This window comes from Diorhabda carinulata, chromosome 8, assembly GCF_026250575.1.
Source record: "Diorhabda carinulata isolate Delta chromosome 8, icDioCari1.1, whole genome shotgun sequence".
NCBI classification, from domain to species: Eukaryota; Metazoa; Arthropoda; class Insecta; order Coleoptera; family Chrysomelidae; genus Diorhabda; species Diorhabda carinulata.
Genome location: NC_079467.1, coordinates 17,082,371 through 17,095,823, shown reverse-complemented (window position 1 = coordinate 17,095,823; position 13,453 = coordinate 17,082,371). Strand labels below are relative to the sequence as shown.

The following is a 13,453-nucleotide window of genomic DNA, read 5'->3' as shown; positions in this document are numbered from 1 at the left end:
GCCTAAATTCTCAGTTTCGTTAGTTCATACTTTTTATTCATTTTAGATAAAAATTTTAAAATGCCACGAAATAAATTGAAAAAGAACTTTTGTTTGTTCTCCTAAAATTTAAGAAAATATTTATTCTATAATAAATATATAGCAGGTAAAGCCTTCAAACATATTCACGATGAAGGAAGTGATGGATATGACTATTCGCTTCTATTGGAGGTTTTCCACCGATTTCTATCCACTGCTGACTTTGGAATATCCACGTCTCATTACCTGCTTCTGACATCGTTGTAAATACTACAAACAAATCGTTGAGCAAATAATTTGCGTGTTTAAATCAGAATATATGACTGTTTACCTCCAGTCTCTTAAGACGATAACTTGGTTGTCGAAACGCGCGTCAGACATTGTAATTGTGACTGTTGTTGTAGTGGTAGTGTGAACTGTTTTGAATCAATATCATTAACGGTTCTAAAAATTCCAACTTATTTGTATTGGTATTAATCCTTCTCCAGTCAAAAATTTTTTAAAGAGCGCGAAAATTAATTGGAGACATTACTCAAAACAACTTGACTGAGTCGTTCGAGCTCCACTATAATAATATGGATCGAAGCAGCAAGTTGAATCTTTGTGTAAAGTTAGTTAAGACCTGTCACTGACGCGTGCAGAAACTGATACTAAACCAGCTTAATTTGTTGCTGGAACATAATACATGATAATCATCCAGATTATGTTACGAACCTCTGATTTCGTTCAAATTTTAGTATGTTATTGAGAGAATTATGCTGAAAAAGTTGATGTATGTATGTAGGGCGCGGATACCAACACTTTACATAGTTTTGCATACAATTTAATCAATTTTGTTTACATACGACTATAGTTAGTAAACATATCAATGTCTTTTTTCTCCTTTTTTGCCCTCAGTACCTTGTCAAAAGTTGTTCACATATCAATAAATAGAATAATGCATCTGTATCTAAACGGACAACTTCATCTATAAGTTTTTTTATTGTAAACGCATGATCTTGTACACTGCTAATCCCGCTAATTCGTGTTTGACCATGAAAAAGATAAAACTTTTTGTGTATCGCTGTTCATTCATTGACTTAACCTAACCTAACCTAACTATCTTTTAGATTAGGTTAGGTTAGGTCAATAAATGATTAGCGGTACACAAAAATTCATAAAGTTTTATCTTTTTCATGGTCAAACACGAATTATAAAAATAAGTGGCCCTCGTTCCTCTTGAATTCTCGTATGAAAACTTCCGATAAAAGGAAAATAGAAAGAAAATCTAATTGCCAAATACAAAAAGTTAATGTAAAATTTAGTTCTGTTGAAAATAAGTTTTCATTGTTTATTCCACCTTTAAGAATGTTTCAAAATCAAGTAATTTATTCTCATTCCTTTTTTTCTTTGAATGCTAAACGTTTTAAATATATAATTGAGTCTATTTTCAAACATATTTAAAGGATTAATTAGTATGATCGGGAAACCGAAAAAATCTATAAAAATTGATTATGAATTGATGTAGAGAACTGCACCTTCAAATAACGTTTATAATATAATAAAAAAATAAAATTTAATACTTTGAGAAAAGAAATATATTAGTCAAATTAAAAAAAGTTAACTGCATCGGCCGGGAATCGAACCCGGGCCGCCCGCGTGGCAGGCGAGCATTCTACCACTGAACCACCGATGCTCTTAAATTGTGGTAGAACTACTAAATATAAAAGCACTACAACTTGCCAAAAGTGTCCTCATTCTAGAGTTCGACCTATTGGAATTGGCTACTTTATCGAATCTGCGTGAAAACCATAGCCTTAATAACGGCGGAAGATCTAAAAGAAAGCTGTGGGATAGATCAAATTTCGACAGGGATAAAATCAGGAATCGACCATCAGGAAGAGAGAGAGTACATGTTGTTGATAGATGCTTCCAATGCAATTAGCTGTCCTTTAGCAAACAGGAACGTGAAAATATATTCGAATCGATTTTGATTCGAACATCTACGTGAAACAGCTCCCCAATACGGTTATTTTCCTGAACCAAAGAAGAGTATAGTCAAACCAGGCCTAGAAGGCTGTTTTTCGACTATAGCTGGCAGCAAAATGTTCCTCGGTAGGCTGATAGGGTATGGAGAAGATAGAAGAGCATTAATTACGTCGAAGATTGAAACATTGGTTGACCTTGTTGCAAAGAAAAGCCTCAAGCAGTATATGTTGCCTTCACAAATTCTGGTCTTTTATAACCATAAACTGTTCAGAACAATAGAAAAAGGTTTGGAGTGGTCCAAATCCCTGTGTATTAAAGATGACAAAGCCGTATCATAAGATCTATAAGTACGTTGTCAATAAAAGTTAGAATATTATGCGAACTTATTGCAATGTTTGAGCGATGAAATCTAGCAAAAATAGCCACATTTGACTCAGAAAAAAGCGATGTTTCCTCAAGACAATGCACCAGCTCATCCATCGGTTATTGCAATAACCAAAATTAATGAATTAAAGTTTAAATTGCTACCTTATGCGCCCTTTTTGCCAGATGTAACCCCCTCGGATTATTTTCTGTTCCCAGACTTGAAAAAATGGCTCGGTGGTTAGGTAAGATTTTCCAACAATGAATAGTTGATGTCGGCAGTTAATAACTATTTTGGAGTTAAAATTACATTAAAAAATGATTTTTTTTCCCAAAAGTTTTGGATTATCCATTATGGGCCAGGTACTCCGAGTTTCAATTTACCTTCTACACGCAACGAATCACCCTTTTTGGTTGATTCCGAGGTGTTCTCGATGCTTTTCATTTCCTCGGTGAAATTCCAAGTAGACAGATTACCAATAAACGTATAGCCACCCTCTATATGTTTATATTTTTACATAATATTTTGACCACAGTTTCAGTCCTTGATCACGAATACATAGTTATCGATCTATCTATCCATTTGTTAATCAACTTTATACGTGGGGAATAGTTTCTGATTTAACCAAAAAACAAGACATTCACTCCTCCAAGTAAGAAACGAGCTACAATAACAATGTGCATTCCAAATAATAAAAAATGGTCTGGTAAGATTTTATTTCGCAGCCGTGGAACTCTTCAAAGTGACGAAAGTTATTATCATGAAAATTATAAAATATTTTCAATTTTTCTATACTAGGTCAAGGTCACTTTCAAAGTAAAAGTAATAACCAAGGATAATAATTGATACACAAATCATATCGATAAATATCCCATCGTAGGTGATTCTTCATTCTATTATTAACAAAATCGTTTTAAATGAAATCATTTCACATATAATGTGTATTCGCAATAACAATAACCTTATACGTTATGTAAGAGTAAACAAAAATCGTATTTATTTACATTTGGTAATTCAAAATACCTCATAGATACACGAACATTAGCGCATCCTGTTGAATTTTTTTTCAATTAATGTTATGTCTCACCTGAAGGTCAGTATTTTTAATATCCCTGTGAGTAGCAGCACGTATAACACCACTTCTCCACCCCCACTCACTGATTTTTCCCGATTTTAATTTACAAACTCCACTCACTGACAGAAATCTTTTACCAACCACCTCCTCACGACACTTATATGCCATTTTTCACCAATCGTAACTCGATACATTAGCAACACTACTCGGGATTTTCTTTTTTGTTTTGCACGATGTTACTTTCGACATTTGGAAAACACAAAACACGGACTTTATCAAACTCGCAGTTCACACGTCGATGTAAAGATTTTCCATTCTATCCTAGTGTGCCGTGGATTCAAGACTTCGCGCTTGTTACCGACGGTTTCGGATGTCGTCGTCTTGAGCCTCGGCGTTGCCAGCAATGCATATCTGACAGCAGCCATACGGAAAAATCGACAATCACTTTTCAACAATTTCATTGATCCTTACAAAATACAGAAAAAAAAACTAATAATATATGATTACGTAAAGTTGGAAATTTCAAAAATATTATAGAAGAGAATAGAAACAACTGTTTCACTAGACGATGTTGTATTCGAATGTGTAGAGGGGAGGAGAACAATCTGTATATGAGAAAAGTCTGTCAAAATGTGTTGAACAAAAGTGGCGCCACATTAGCAACAAGGTTAAGTTCTTTCAGGCTTATTTTGTCCAAACGCAATAATGAACTGCTTGAGTTTAAAATTATTAGTTTTTTTAACTCGGCATACTTCAATTCATCTAGAACTGTTACATTCTGTTCTGTCTACCGTCTTTTCTTACTAATAGGGTGTTGAAACTAATAATTTTTAAATGATTCATAGTGTCAAGTCTGGTCACTAGTCTGATTATGCGCCTATTTAGCTGGAGCAGTTGTTTGGTATATGGGCCTTCGCTTGTCTCATGCCAGGCGCCTCAATCCATCTCTGCCTAGCCCGCTTTGCTAGAAGGCTGTTGGGAGACGTGATGACAGCGCTTTTGGCCACACCAGGAATGGGTCCTAGGTCCATTGGTGGGTTATCCATCCCAGTCTGGCAAGTGAGCCCGCTTATATTTCGACAATGGAAACAAGTATTATTATAAGTAATCAATTGTATCTATAACTTAAATCAATTATTACCAATATTAATCTAAATATACTCTTCGATAAAATAAGTTCATCAATGACTGAAAAGTACAAAACATAACCTCTTATACATTTATTCTTCTTTTTCTGTATTAGTGTCTTCTATAGGACAAACAACATTAATTACCTGACTCTTTCTAATTGCTTATTATCTTCTTTTTTATGTATATAGATATTTAACGTCTAAAATTTGAAATGACTATTAAAATAATTAAAATATTAAAACATAACTTATAAGAACGAGTTTTCTTGTAAATCTATTTTAAAACTATATTTCTTACAAGAGAAACTGCTATTAGTTCAGTTAGAAATTATAGAAAACTTGACAACGTATCTAAAAATGTCCTGGAGCACTAGGTCGAAACGATCAAGCACGTTCTACGACCTCGTCGAAGATGCGATCGTGAATTAGTTAACTCTTTTTCTCCGAGATGGCGATAGGTGTTTGAAAAATGTCTAGCGCCACCTGTGAGAATATAACTACAGCTAAGAAACGTTCATGGGTAAATATTTTGTAGGAAACTGTTTAATTATTTCAAACTATTCACGTAAAATTTTTACTTTACTTTAAAAAGTGTGAAACATAAATTGATAAAAGACGTATCCAATCGTGGTTACAAATTTAGTGATAACAGCCACTTTAAGCGACTACAAAAAAAGTTTAATCAAAAATGTTCATCCCTAATAACTTATTAACAACTATGAGATTGTTTTATAATAATTAATAGATTTCAATGTATTCATGCCACATTTCAAAATTAAGATTTGTAAACAGATAATAAATTTACTTTTATGTAGAAACCATGGCAAACAGTAAGCATTGGATAAATATTATCCATGTTGCCAGATGGTTTCACAACGTTATAAACTTAAGGAATTCTTGGTATATTGCTTATTTAGAAATAGTATAATAATAATTAAGAAATAATTTCAGAATTACACTCATTCTATTTTTTTTATTTATATGTATTTTTTGTTTTACACACTTTATTTTTTGTTAATATCAAAACCTCTACTGATCATGGTAGTTTTATTGGTATATTATTTTTACACACTTCTCATGTAATTTTAATGCAAATATTATAATAATTCGATAATTCTAGTAACAAAGTATATATTCATTTATCCCTGAAATAACAACTACATAGTGTAAAATTATCAATAACCATACAACCTTGTAAATTATTCTCTCTAAAATAAAAGGCTCGGCAACATCGCGGTGGTCCAATATGTCCACAGTAACTGTTGGTGCGATGACAACGTTAGATCTGTTATTTTATTGTTTATTTTGACATCCTAATGTGAATTAATAAAATACTAGTGAGGTGAATTTCTATTACAATATGATATCCTCAATATTGTCAAGACTAGTCATGTGAGTAATCAGTCAGATATATTTAAAATATAATTGCTTTTTATTGTCTCTTGATAGAACAGAAACTGCCAGGTTTATTAAAACCAGTTATTACGTTTTTAGTTGTACTTTTTCCTTATTGTAATGGGGATTAAAAGTTTTTATCGGTGATACTTTGTGTATATAAATAACCAGAATTTGAAGGTTATGTCTCATTGGTAAAATTAAATCAATAGTAACTTCACTTTATATATACATAGTTGAAAAATATAACACCTGTTTTTGTATAATTCAATAATTATTTATTTATTGTTTTCTTTATTACGAAAAAGATTTAATATAAATAATGCTTTTATATGGTATCTACTTTTCTGGAGGTAGAAGTGAAAGAACTGTGAATCATTTTTATTTCGTAGCTAGTGGATGGTCTTGTACGAGATTCTGTTTTACTAAAAAGGATTTCAGTTGCTCCTTGAAATTAATCTTATCGACGCTGAAATTATAATATTTTGTGATCATTTTCATCTTAAGAATAACGTAAAAATATCACTAAAAGAATAAGTTAAATCCAAAAATTAATATTATTTATTCTTATATATGTTGAGTATGTAGTTACTAATTCAGATTATATTTTAAACGTTACTAAAAATATAAAATTGCTATATGCTTCGTTAGATTTGAATAAAATGATTTTATTATAATCCTTTATGTAATAAACACTAAAAAAACTAAATAGGAACATTTTTAAACTTTCTCTTTCACTAATTTAAGAATTTAAACTTAAAATAGTGGAACTTGATTAAGCAACGAGGGCGTATCTAACACTTTGACTGCAATTTACACAGGACCGTATTCAGTATAAATTGAAATATATGATATATTATATGATTTGAAGCATAATAATTTTAAATTGTTATACTTTATGAAAAAAATTCGAAACTGTTTAGGAACGCAATGTGTACGATAATTTCAAACATAATACACACGCGCAATAAACTATTAAAAACAGATTGCGTTGTGTTGATGAAACCTACGTGGAAGTTGTCTAAAAATATATAAATTTCGATAGTCTCGACAATTACGACCGCCTGGCCAAAATATACTTGTGCATTTTCTACATATTTTCTGTGAAGTGTTATATTTTTATGCGGCGAGATGTCTCAGCAGGAAAAACCACGCATACGCTTCACAATTTTTTGGAATGGGCAGGTTATCGTAATATATGTCTAAACGTGGATTTATATTCGTGGATATTGATTTTATCGACTAAATTTGATCTCGAGAGGATTAAGGTAAATATTGTGATTGTCTCCCATAAAAATTAGTTCAGTTTCTCACTTATCCGATGCCCAAAACAGTCAATTATGTTCACCAGATTTCCCAAAGATATAATCCATTTTAATGTTTTTTATTGAACACATTAACAATTAATAAATTGTTCACTATTTTCACACTTTTACGCTCTTGCATGTGTAGCACTAAAAAGAGTAAGGTATTCATACAGTGTATCTCAAAAAGTTTTATATAAATGAGGAAAAGTTTTTATTAGAAGAAGGTGTTTCATAAATAAAACTCTCGGCTTTTTTACAATTTTATTAAGAAAATAATCAGTCCATTGTCCTTCAATTATTATTAGTGATAACAAAAGGGATTATTATTGGATTATTCAAAAAAATCATTCATAGATTTGAAGTGCAGATATGGATAGCTTTGTTATCGGTTTCTTCCACTCCTGCATAGCTACAACGTGTTCAGTTACTTACGTTTACAATTTTTCTGTGTTGTTATGGTATTAAAGAATGGAGTTGGAATGATCTTGCTTTCTACTTCCATATCTTTGTAATAGTATTGATTTGTACCATTCGTAACTACGTAGTGCGGTCCACGAGTGCTTGGTCTCATCAAGGAAATAGAGTTCTAAGCAAAAAAATTTATTCACGTGTCCGTGACAAGTCTTAACAAGCTTAACACAAAGTTTCAGATTGCTGCTCCGATACATTTGAATTATCAAATGTACTATTATAGTACAGCTCGAACGACCACTCAGTCAACTAGTTTTGAAAAATGTCTCAAACTGAGTTAGGAGATGTTATAAAATTTTATCATTATCAAGAGATGGAATACAAAACAAGTATAATACAGGCTAGATCAGTAAACATCAAAACTAAAAATTACGAGTTGATTGTCATAGTGATCTATAGTCTACCCAGGCATACTATCAAAAAAGAACAATACGTATAGTTTCTAGAAACACAAGGCTATAAATAGATAGTAGGGGGTGCCTTCAATGCTAAGCACACCCACTGGAGATAAAGGCTTATTACAACAAAAGGAAAAGAACTCTTGAATGCAACTAAGCAACTGAAGTGCGAAATCCTATCAACAGGTGAACCATCATATTGGCCTACCGATCCAAATAAAATCCCCGACTTGATCGACTTCTTCATAACAAGGAATATATCATTAAATTATCTGCAAGTAGAACAGGCTTGGGATATGAACTCAAACCATTCCCCTATTCACCTCACGCTTAGTGACTCTTTCATTTAAAAACTAACCCCTCCAAACTTAGTCAACAGACAAAAAGATTGGCAGAATTTCCAAGCTATATTATAAGAAAAAATCAATCTGTCAGTAAATCTCAAAAACAAAGAAGAGTTAGACAAGAATGTTGAAATACTAGTACCCCCAACCTCATCGTAAGGACGAAGGGGAATAACTACCCAAACGAAATAAGAGAACTAATACGTGAAACACGCAAACTGAGACGCAGAAAAGGAAAATCCAAAACATCAAAAACAAGACTATAAGTAGAGTAGAGTACTTAAACGAATTGACAAACAACAAGTCTACGGAATACTCACTATGGAAGGCGACCTAAATATTAAAGAGACCAATAACCCAAAATCCTCCAATCAAAAGCCAAGATGGTAGCTGGACTAAAAACAATAAAAAAATTAAATAGATTTGCAGAACATTTAGACACACTTTTACAGCTACTGAAAGAGAAAAACGACTTAAGATAATTTGAAAATAACTTATACTACTCTAAAGGAAGTATCCACGATGATTAAAGTAAATATCAACCCGAATAAAGCTCCTGGCTTTGATTTAATCACAGGGGAAATACTAAAATATTTACCAAAAAACCTATAATCAAATTAACGCATATTATAAACGCAGCCTACCGCCTTGAGTATGTATCTACCTTGTGCAAAGTAGCTGAACTCATAATGAATCCCAAAGCGGGAAAACCACCAAACGTAGTATCTTCATAGAAACCAATATCACTATTAGCAATGTTATCAAAGCTATTCGAGAAAATACTACTAAAAAGATTAAGGCCTATACTTGAAGAAAGAAAACTAATAGCTTCACATCAGCTCGGCTTCAGGGCAAACCACTCCATCGTAGACCAATTACACAGCATAACCGATGTCATAGAAAAATCATATATTTTCTTAGAAGTGGCTCAGGCAGAAGATTGGAAAGGGCGAAGCCTTTTGAGTTAGTTATGTAAGTGCTTAGTGTAAAAGCAGAGCATAGTGCCGAATATTTTACGTATTAGTGTTAGTGTAGACAATAATAATTGAAGGAGCTATAGTAATTTATGATAGAACAAAATTGTTCATTGATCGTGATACTGATCAGATCACAATGATAAGGAGATCTTCCAGGTTTTCTTGAAAAAAAATGAAATAAAATGTTTGATTAAAGAATTATTAACACCAGCATAAATCAAAAATAGAATGGAGGCTGTTTAAGGTGATTTATGTCCATAATTTTCAACAATTAATAATTGATCTAAGTTGTTTCGCTGGGGACGAGAATCATTACAAGATTAAGAAATTGTTTTTTAGTGACCGGCGCCTAAAAACAAAAGAAATTGTAGCAGATAGCCCAGAATCGCAGAATAACGAATGATGATGGTTATGATTTTATTATGATTAGACATACAAAAGAGATTCTATGGAGTGGCATCGGAAAGGAGAGCCCGTGTCACGAAAATCACAAAAAAGTGATGGCTACAATAGCTTCGGACTGCGAGGGTATCCTTTTGATTGTCTTTAAGGCATCAAATGCAATCGCGAGTAATCAAATTGCTCCCCTGCGAGACTTGGGCTCCACGTTGGGAAACGCTGCTATAGATCAAACTGCGCTGTATGAATATGCGCAGTAACAGCAGATATCAGCTGTTTGTCTAGTTTATTTAGCTCTCTTAAATTGAGCACCGATAGTTGAATTTACAGCAGCGTTAGTGTTAAGAGCTATTGAAACTGAAACTATTGAATTAAACAAGAATTATAAACCAAAGAAGTGTATCAGGAAACTCGTTTCAATTTTTGGGACTACTTACTCGTATATATGTAAATTATTGTGCTCAACATTCTAACTTGTTAAATCTAAACATCGAGATGAACTAATTGATGGAACATTTAAAATATTCAGTACGAACTGTTCTTACTAATTAGGGCCATTCTACACGAGTGACTAAAACGTCAAATTGCCCAGATTTGCTATAGATTGGGCGTGTACGAACTAACATTATTGGGCATGTACAATCAATTGGTGCGAATCGCCAAACTTTTAAGGATTTTTCATCTCATATATAGCTTCGGCAACCTTTCACATTTCGCTTTTAAATCTTGGGTCAAATACTCCTTGTTTTTCATATAATGAAGAGTAGGTTGCACCTCAATTACGAATCTTTTTATATCAAACTACGATACGAACTGAAGTAGTGTATTCAAAAACAAGTAGGCTTTGCAGCGACACGCATGCTAAACGCAACATGACATGCTGGTCACCGGCACACGTTTTTTACGCAACCTCGTGCTTTAAAAACGCCGAAATGTCAACTAATGCGTCCACACGCAACCGAAAAAACGCCCCCTTCTAAATTTGACCTTAGTGTTTCTGTAATATACGCGTTTTACTCGTTGCGTTTGTCGCTCGTGTAGAATGGCCCTTACCAGCAATCCAAAAATTAAGAAACCAGACTCTTTTTGTTGCTTATAAAGTTTTCTTATTCCTTCTTTTCACTTGCTGCCAGGTTCATACATGTCATTTAAGAATCAACTATTTTGTATCGTATATTTTAATGTCTGATTGACATTTCATTATTTCATTAATAAATTCCAATGTTCATTTAATTGGTTTTTAAAGAGTATAATTTTCATAGTTGTCGCTTTGTAAATATTATTTGAATAATATCAAATGTTAACGTTTTTCTATAAACATATTATATGAACTATTTTCCTATAAATTTGAGGAATATATTTAAACATTCAAATGTTAATTACCTTATAAACGTGGTTTCCTAACTTCCTAGTTCCAAACAAATAAAGAAGCGACATACATACAAACCTACTTTATGAACACGGCACGTCACCGGTCATTTCCTTTTAATACAGGGTGATACATGTTGTTTATGACTTTTATCCACTTTATGTGATCAAGCTAGGGAAGTCAAGTTATTTTTACTACAATAATTTAAAAACCTCTTTCGCTCATACATTTGCGACACGGTTCTTGAAGAACCTTGGCCTCCCTTCTTCTCGATGTTGCACTTTTCTCAGTTTCGGATGCTTAGCTCTTTTAGGTTTTATTCTACGTTGTCCAGTTATCTTATGCGTGGTCATCCTGGAGTCTGCGGCTTTCCGGCTTTTACCGGTATGCAAATATGACTGACTATTTGACCCTCCAGCATGCGTTTGGCGTGACCGAGCCAACTTAGTCTAGCACTCTTGATCTCTGCTACCAGGCTGGGCTCTCCAGGGCGTAAGTCTCAGCGATTGGGCCATAGATGCGCCTAAGTACTTTACTCTCCCACGAGTTAAGTCTCAGTTCGTCTCTAGCAGTCATTGACCAGGTATCAGAAGCATACATGACAACTGGCCTTAGTACTGTACGGTAGATCCTCTCTTTTGTGCGCCTGATAAGTAGGCGGGATTTCAGCATCTTCTGGGCCCTATAATACACCTTGTTTCTAGCTTTTATTCTCTCCTGTATCTCCAGTGAAGTCTCGTTGTTTTCAGTTATGAGAAAACCAAGGTATTGTAAAGTTGTCAACATGCTCAAAGGTGTAGTTATCTACCGTAAATGTTGTCGTGTCTGCGCGGTCTCGGCTGTGCGACATGCGCATATACTTCGTTCTAGCTTCTTCACACTGAGCCCTGCTCGATTGGATTCTTCATTGAGTATACAGAAGTGTTCTCTAAGCTGTATTTCCCTTCTGCTTAGCAGGTCAATATCGTCTGGGTGAGCCATCTTTTATGTTAATCGGTTGAGTAGGGTTCCTCCCGGGTTGATCTGCAGCTTTTTAAATAATCAGGTTGAACAGATTACAAGAAAATGCAACCTTTTGCTTCAGACCACTTTTGACGTTGAATAGACGTGATGTTATGTCGGCTACCTTTACCTTGCAGTTGGTGTTGAATTTGGTCATGACCACCAGTCTTATTAGCTTGTCTGGCAGACCAAGTATACTCAGCGTTTCATCAAGGTAGCTTCCTTTTACTCTGTCGTAAGCTTGACTTTAGTCTATGACGAGTTAATGCACTTTTATGTTGCATTCGTAGCACTTCTCAAGGATGTAGTGGATGGTGAGTATGTGGTCTTTCGTTGCTCTGCATCTTCTGAAACTAGAGGTAATATCCAATCAATTGATCTGCGTATACCTCCAGCCTTCTAAAACAGAATCCTGGCCAGAACTTTGTAGGTGAGGTTCAGTAGGAAAATACCTCTGTAGTTGGTGCAGTAAAGTTTTGAACCCTTTTTGTAGATGGGGCAAATGCGTGCCGAGCTCCATTTTACTGACATGAATTCCTCTTTCTACACTATCCTGCTGAGTCAATGGATCCTGGCCTTAAGTTGTTGGCCTCCATACTTAAGAAGTTCTGTCGAAATGAGTTCCTCACCTCTTTTGCTTATAGATTGTACTTATTTGATGTATAATTTTTCTTTTCTTAATTAAGTAAAAAAATGATTCATAGCAAGTGATCTCCACTTAACTTAAAGAGAATACCGGCATTTTCCACCACTTTGGCAAACTTTCCACCGACAAGATCAATGTACCAAAACAATGAAAAACAATTCTAACTATCCGGAACACTTGCTCGTTTATATTTTCGTCCCCCACATAAAAGACCCACAAGTACACACCTCATCCTATTTGAGATTATTAAGAAAATGGGGAAAAAAGGAATAATGGAAAGGGAAGTCCTACTCAGTGAATCATTAAAAGGAATCGGAAAATGGCCAATCTCCAGACTGAAAATCAGACTTAGATCTATTGGTTCCAAGCAGACTACTTGATCATGCGCAATATAAAAACTCCATTCCCACTGAATCAAGTTCAAATAACAGGAACAAATTGAACTTGTTTAGTACTAGTTCCAAACGAGCAAGAAGGAGTAACAACAACAGAATGGAGGCTGTTTAATGTGACTTGCTTTCATCATTTTCAACAATTGAAAATTTATCATCGTAGTGCACAAGCAGCGTCGGGTACAATGTTGTGAGCGA

General features: G+C 34.0%; 2 protein-coding genes and 1 non-coding gene across 6 annotated transcripts in view; 1 reads left to right on the top strand and 2 right to left on the bottom strand.

Annotated features, from left to right (window-relative positions):
- The window catches only part of LOC130897264 (probable JmjC domain-containing histone demethylation protein 2C), a 318,396-nt gene extending 314,599 nt beyond the window's left edge, over positions 1–3,797 (bottom strand). The window contains exon 1 of the mRNA XM_057806023.1: positions 3,438–3,797. Coding sequence (XP_057662006.1) covers positions 3,438–3,593 — 156 coding nt within the window. The 5' untranslated portion in view covers positions 3,594–3,797. The remainder of the gene's footprint in view (positions 1–3,437) is intronic.
- Trnag-gcc (transfer RNA glycine (anticodon GCC)) lies at positions 1,623–1,693 on the bottom strand. The gene has a single exon. It is a non-coding gene; the product is annotated as a tRNA-Gly (tRNA).
- A 1,985-nt stretch (positions 3,798–5,782) lies between the features above and the next one.
- Positions 5,783–13,453, top strand: part of LOC130897266 (receptor expression-enhancing protein 1) — a 47,217-nt gene continuing 39,546 nt past the window's right edge. For 2 of the 4 annotated variants that reach the window (XM_057806032.1, XM_057806030.1), the window contains exon 1: positions 5,783–5,947. In XM_057806032.1, coding sequence (XP_057662015.1) covers positions 5,916–5,947 — 32 coding nt within the window. In that variant the 5' untranslated portion in view covers positions 5,783–5,915. The remainder of the gene's footprint in view (positions 5,948–13,453) is intronic. The other 2 variants (XM_057806028.1, XM_057806031.1) reach the window with 2 other exon arrangements.